The sequence below is a fragment of the Callionymus lyra genome, chromosome 17, assembly GCF_982586985.1.
Source record: "Callionymus lyra chromosome 17, fCalLyr1.hap1.1, whole genome shotgun sequence".
NCBI classification, from domain to species: domain Eukaryota; kingdom Metazoa; phylum Chordata; class Actinopteri; order Syngnathiformes; family Callionymidae; genus Callionymus; species Callionymus lyra.
In genome coordinates, this window is record NC_141834.1 from 24,881,158 (window position 1) to 24,888,657 (window position 7,500).

General features: G+C 34.2%; 1 protein-coding gene across 5 annotated transcripts in view; it reads right to left on the reverse strand.

Moving 5' to 3' along the window:
• Positions 1-6,308: 6,308 nt before the first annotated feature.
• hapln2 (hyaluronan and proteoglycan link protein 2) overlaps positions 6,309-7,500 on the reverse strand; it is a 23,156-nt gene continuing 21,964 nt past the window's right edge. For 4 of the 5 annotated variants that reach the window (XM_087813140.1, XM_087813139.1, XM_087813141.1 and 1 more), the window contains 3 exons: positions 7,361-7,500; positions 6,964-7,311; positions 6,309-6,733 (listed from right to left, as the gene is read on the reverse strand). The exon at positions 7,361-7,500 is cut by the window's right edge and continues 217 nt beyond it. In XM_087813140.1, coding sequence (XP_087669266.1) covers positions 6,453-6,733; positions 6,964-7,311; positions 7,361-7,500 — 769 coding nt within the window. In that variant the 3' untranslated portion in view covers positions 6,309-6,452. The remainder of the gene's footprint in view (positions 6,734-6,963; positions 7,312-7,360) is intronic. The other variant, XM_087813142.1, reaches the window with a different exon arrangement.

Here is a 7,500-nt window from a genome sequence, read left to right on the forward strand (position 1 = left end):
AGATATATGTAGAGATATATGAAGAGATATATGTAGAGATATATAAAGAGATATATGTGGAGATATATGTAGAGATATATGTAGAGATATATGTAGAGATATATGTAGAGATATATGTAGAGATATATGAAGAGATATATGTAGAGATATATAAAGAGATATATGTGGAGATATATGTAGAGATATATGTAGAGATATATGTAGAGATATATGTAGAGATATATAAAGAGATATATGAAGAGATATATGTAGAGATATATGAAGAGATATATGTAGAGATATATGAAGAGATATATGTAGAGATATATGAAGAGATATATGAAGAGATATATGTAGAGATATATGTAGAGATATATGTAGAGATATATGAAGAGATATATGTAGAGATATATAAAGAGATATATGTGGAGATATATGTAGAGATATATGTAGAGATATATGTAGAGATATATGTAGAGATATATAAAGAGATATATGAAGAGATATATGTAGAGATATATGAAGAGATATATGTAGAGATATATGAAGAGATATATGTAGAGATATATAAAGAGATATATGTGGAGATATATGTAGAGATATATGTAGAGATATATGTAGAGATATATGTAGAGATATATGAAGAGATATATGAAGAGATATATGAAGAGATATATGAAGAGATATATGTAGAGATATATGTAGAGATATATGAAGAGATATATGAAGAGATATATGAAGAGATATATGAAGAGATATATGTAGAGATATATGAAGAGATATATGTAGAGATATATGAAGAGATATATGTAGAGATATATGAAGAGATATATGAAGAGATATATGAAGAGATATATGTAGAGATATATGAAGAGATATATGTAGAGATATATGAAGAGATATATGTAGAGATATATGAAGAGATATATGTAGAGATATATGAAGAGATATATGTAGAGATATATGTAGAGATATATGTAGAGATATATGAAGAGATATATGTAGAGATATATGTAGAGATATATGAAGAGATATATGTAGAGATATATGAAGAGATATATGTAGAGATATATGAAGAGATATATGTAGAGATATATGTAGAGATATATGAAGAGATATATGTAGAGATATATGAAGAGATATATGTAGAGATATATGAAGAGATATATGTAGAGATATATGAAGAGATATATGAAGAGATATATGTAGAGATATATGAAGAGATATATGTAGAGATATATGAAGAGATATATGAAGAGATATATGTAGAGATATATGTAGAGATATATGTAGAGATATATGAAGAGATATATGTAGAGATATATAAAGAGATATATGTGGAGATATATGTAGAGATATATGTAGAGATATATGTAGAGATATATGTAGAGATATATAAAGAGATATATGAAGAGATATATGTAGAGATATATGAAGAGATATATGTAGAGATATATGAAGAGATATATGTAGAGATATATAAAGAGATATATGTGGAGATATATGTAGAGATATATGTAGAGATATATGTAGAGATATATGTAGAGATATATGAAGAGATATATGAAGAGATATATGAAGAGATATATGAAGAGATATATGTAGAGATATATGTAGAGATATATGAAGAGATATATGAAGAGATATATGAAGAGATATATGAAGAGATATATGTAGAGATATATGAAGAGATATATGTAGAGATATATGAAGAGATATATGTAGAGATATATGAAGAGATATATGAAGAGATATATGTAGAGATATATGAAGAGATATATGTAGAGATATATGTAGAGATATATGTAGAGATATATGTAGAGATATATGTAGAGATATATGTAGAGATATATGTAGAGATATATGAAGAGATATATGTAGAGATATATGAAGAGATATATGAAGAGATATATGTAGAGATATATGAAGAGATATATGTAGAGATATATGTAGAGATATATGAAGAGATATATGTAGAGATATATGAAGAGATATATGAAGAGATATATGTAGAGATATATGTAGAGATATATGAAGAGATATATGTAGAGATATATGTAGAGATATATGAAGAGATATATGTAGAGATATATGAAGAGATATATGTAGAGATATATGAAGAGATATATGTAGAGATATATGAAGAGATATATGTAGAGATATATGAAGAGATATATGTAGAGATATATGAAGAGATATATGTAGAGATATATGTAGAGATATATGTAGAGATATATGAAGAGATATATGTAGAGATATATGTAGAGATATATGAAGAGATATATGTAGAGATATATGAAGAGATATATGTAGAGATATATGAAGAGATATATGTAGAGATATATGAAGAGATATATGTAGAGATATATGAAGAGATATATGTAGAGATATATGAAGAGATATATGTAGAGATATATGAAGAGATATATGAAGAGATATATGTAGAGATATATGAAGAGATATATGTAGAGATATATGAAGAGATATATGAAGAGATATATGTAGAGATATATGTAGAGATATATGTAGAGATATATGAAGAGATATATGTAGAGATATATAAAGAGATATATGTGGAGATATATGTAGAGATATATGTAGAGATATATGTAGAGATATATGTAGAGATATATAAAGAGATATATGAAGAGATATATGTAGAGATATATGAAGAGATATATGTAGAGATATATGAAGAGATATATGTAGAGATATATAAAGAGATATATGTGGAGATATATGTAGAGATATATGTAGAGATATATGTAGAGATATATGTAGAGATATATGAAGAGATATATGAAGAGATATATGAAGAGATATATGAAGAGATATATGTAGAGATATATGTAGAGATATATGAAGAGATATATGAAGAGATATATGAAGAGATATATGAAGAGATATATGTAGAGATATATGAAGAGATATATGTAGAGATATATGAAGAGATATATGTAGAGATATATGAAGAGATATATGAAGAGATATATGTAGAGATATATGAAGAGATATATGTAGAGATATATGTAGAGATATATAAAGAGATATATAAAGAGATATATGTAGAGATATATGTAGAGATATATGTAGAGATATATGTAGAGATATATGTAGAGATATATGTAGAGATATATAAAGAGATATATGTAGAGATATATGTAGAGATATATGTAGAGATATATGTAGAGATATATGTAGAGATATATGAAGAGATATATGTAGAGATATATGTAGAGATATATGTAGAGATATATGTAGAGATATATGAAGAGATATATGTAGAGATATATGAAGAGATATATGTAGAGATATATGAAGAGATATATGTAGAGATATATGTGGAGATATATGTAGAGATATATGTAGAGATATATGTAGAGATATATGTAGAGATATATGTAGAGATATATGTAGAGATATATGAAGAGATATATGTAGAGATATATGAAGAGATTATGTAGAGATATATGTAGAGATATATGAAGAGATATATGTAGAGATATATGAAGAGATATATGAAGAGATATATGTAGAGATATATGAAGAGATATATGTAGAGATATATGAAGAGATATATGTAGAGATATATGAAGAGATATATGTAGAGATATATGAAGAGATATATGTAGAGATATATGAAGAGATATATGTAGAGATATATGAAGAGATATATGTAGAGATATATGAAGAGATATATGTAGAGATATATGAAGAGATATATGTAGAGATATATGAAGAGATATATGTAGAGATATATGAAGAGATATATGTAGAGATATATGAAGAGATATATGTAGAGATATATGAAGAGATATATGAAGAGATATATGTAGAGATATATGAATATGTAGAGATATATGAAGAGATATATGAAGAGATATATGTAGAGATATATGTAGAGATATATGTAGAGATATATGAAGAGATATATGTAGAGATATATAAGAGATATATGTGGAGATATATGTAGAGATATATGTAGAGATATATGTAGAGATATATGTAGAGATATATAAAGAGATATATGAAGAGATATATGTAGATATATATGAAGAGATATATGTAGAGATATATGAAGAGATATATGTAGAGATATATAAAGAGATATATGTGGAGATATATGTAGAGATATATGTAGAGATATATGTAGAGATATATGTAGAGATATATGAAGAGATATATGAAGAGATATATGAAGAGATATATGAAGAGATATATGTAGAGATATATGAAGAGATATATGTAGAGATATATGTAGAGATATATAAAGAGATATATGTAGAGATATATGTAGAGATATATGTAGAGATATATGTAGAGATATATGTAGAGATATATGTAGAGATATATAAAGAGATATATGTAGAGATATATGTAGAGATATATGTAGAGATATATGTAGAGATATATGTAGAGATATATGAAGAGATATATGTAGAGATATATGTAGAGATATATGTAGAGATATATGTAGAGATATATGAAGAGATATATGTAGAGATATATGAAGAGATATATGTAGAGATATATGAAGAGATATATGTAGAGATATATGTGGAGATATATGTAGAGATATATGTAGAGATATATGTAGAGATATATGAAGAGATATATGTGGAGATATATGTAGAGATATATGTAGAGATATATAAAGAGATATATGTGGAGATATATGTAGAGATATATGTAGAGATATATGTAGAGATATATGTAGAGATATATGAAGAGATATATGTGGAGATATATGTAGAGATATATGTAGAGATATATGAAGAGATATATGTAGAGATATATGAAGAGATATATGAAGAGATATATGTGGAGATATATGTAGAGATATATGTAGAGATATATGTAGAGACATATGAAGAGATATATGTAGAGATATATGTAGAGATATATGAAGAGATATATGTAGAGATATATGTAGAGATATATGTAGAGACATATGAAGAGATATATGAAGAGATATATGTAGAGATATATGTAGAGATATATGTAGAGATATATGTAGAGATATATGTAGAGATATATGAAGAGACAGATGAAGGTCTGAGGAACTCGAGGGTGTCAAAGAAGTTTTTATTGGCTGTTTGGAAAACGTTTGATTGACAGTTGTTGGAAGCAGTAAGTGCATGGTTAGAAGGATGTGACATCATCACTGGTGACATCATCACTGGTGACATCATCACTGGTGACATCATCACTGGTGACATCATCACTGGTGACATCATCGCTGGTGACATCATCACTGGTGACATCATCACTGGTGACATCATCACGGTGACATCATCGCTGGTGACATCATCGCTGGTGACATCATCGCTGGTGACATCATCACTGGTGACATCATCACTGGTGACATCATCACTGGTGACATCATCACTAGTGACATCATCACTGGTGACATCATCACTGGTGACATCATCGCTGGTGACATCATCGCTGGTGACATCATCGCTGGTGACATCATCACTGGTGACATCATCACTGGTGACATCATCACTGGTGACATCATCGCTGGTGACATCATCACTGGTGACATCATCACTGGTGACATCATCACGGTGACATCATCGCTGGTGACATCATCGCTGGTGACATCATCGCTGGTGACATCATCACTGGTGACATCATCACTGGTGACATCATCACTGGTGACATCATCACTGGTGACATCATCACTGGTGACATCATCACTAGTGACATCATCACTGGTGACATCATCGCTGGTGACATCATCACTGGTGACATCATCACTGGTGACATCATCGCTGGTGACATCATCACTGGTGACATCATCACTGGTGACATCATCACGGTGACATCATCGCTGGTGACATCATCACTGGTGACATCATCACGGTGACATCATCACTGGTGACATCATCACTGGTGACATCATCACTGGTGACATCATCACTAGTGACATCATCACTGGTGACATCATCACTGTTGACATCATCACTGGTGACATATTCACTGGTGACATCATCACTGGTGACATCATCGCTGGTGACATCATCACTGGTGACATCATCACTGGTGACATCATCGCTGGTGACATCATCACTGGTGACATCATCACGGTGACATCATCACGGTGACATCATCACTGGTGACATCATCACTGGTGACATCATCACTGGTGACATCATCACGGTGACATCATCACTGGTGACATCATCGCTGGTGACATCATCACTGGTGACATCATCACTGGTGACATCATCACTGGTGACATCATCACGGTGACATCATCACTGGTGACATCATCACTGGTGACATCATCACTGGTGACATCATCGCTGGTGACATCATCGCTGGTGACATCATCACTGGTGACATCATCACTGGTGACATCATCACTGGTGACATCATCGCTGGTGACATCATCGCTGGTGACATCATCACTGGTGACATCATCACTGGTGACATCATCACTGGTGACATCATCACTGGTGACATCATCAGGTTCTGGTGCAGTACGCTCCGTACACGTGTTGGTTCTGGTCAGGAAACCCGAGCGAGCGCACACCAGCGCCCAGACCTGCACCACAGCGTGGTCTTGGACTCCTGATGGGGAACCTCACACTTCCGTCTCGCAGCCAGCCCCCGTCACACTGGTCCAGGTTCTTGAAGCGCCAGGCGGCGTACAGCTGACCCACGGACGCCAGCCGGGCTCCTAGACGACGACATGTTGGTTCCGCCTGCAAGAACGAGTACGACCCCGGAGCGAAGAAGACAGAACCTGCAGGAGTGTCAGAGGAAGAGGTTCAGGATGTCCAGAAGGTCCAGAAGGTCCAGAGGGTTCAGAAGGTCCAGAAGGTCCAGAAGGTCAAGAAGGTCAAGAAGGTCAAGAAGGTTCAGAAGTTCCAGAAGTTCCAGAAGTTCCAGAAGGTCCATAAGGTCCATAAGGTTCAGAATGTTCAGAATGTTCAGAAGGTCCAGAAGGTTCAGAAGGTCCAGAAGAGTGTGTACCTGCTGAGGCTGAGGTGAAGCAGAAGGCATCGTAACGGTCTTGTGGATCTTTGGTTCCATACGAGATGATTCCAGGTTCTGTCCCACCTCCACACGCCGCTCGTGGTCTGGTCACAGGATACCTGACGCTGCCGTCGCTCAACCAGCCGGCGTTACACCAGTCCAGGGCCTCAGTCCAGGCGGCTGCAGGGACACGGTCAGATGTGACAGGTGAGGGCGGGGCTAGTATACCTTGATACAGCTGCTGGTGCGACGCCAGCACGCCGTCCTGGTCCTCGCACGCGGCGGCGGCCTCCTGGAAGGTCAGGCGGTAGCGTCCTCGCTGACTCTGGTACGGGAAGACGACGCCTGCGGGACAGAGAGGATGAAGGCGGGTCTGAGCGAGCGCCGGACGTACCTTGGATGGTCAGAGTGACGGAGACGCTCTCGTCCACGACGCCGTCGATGATCTCGCAGCGAAACTCGCCGCCGTCGTCCAGACGCAGCCGCCGCAGCAGCAGCGACGCGTCCATGGCGTGAGATCGCCACGGAGACGCT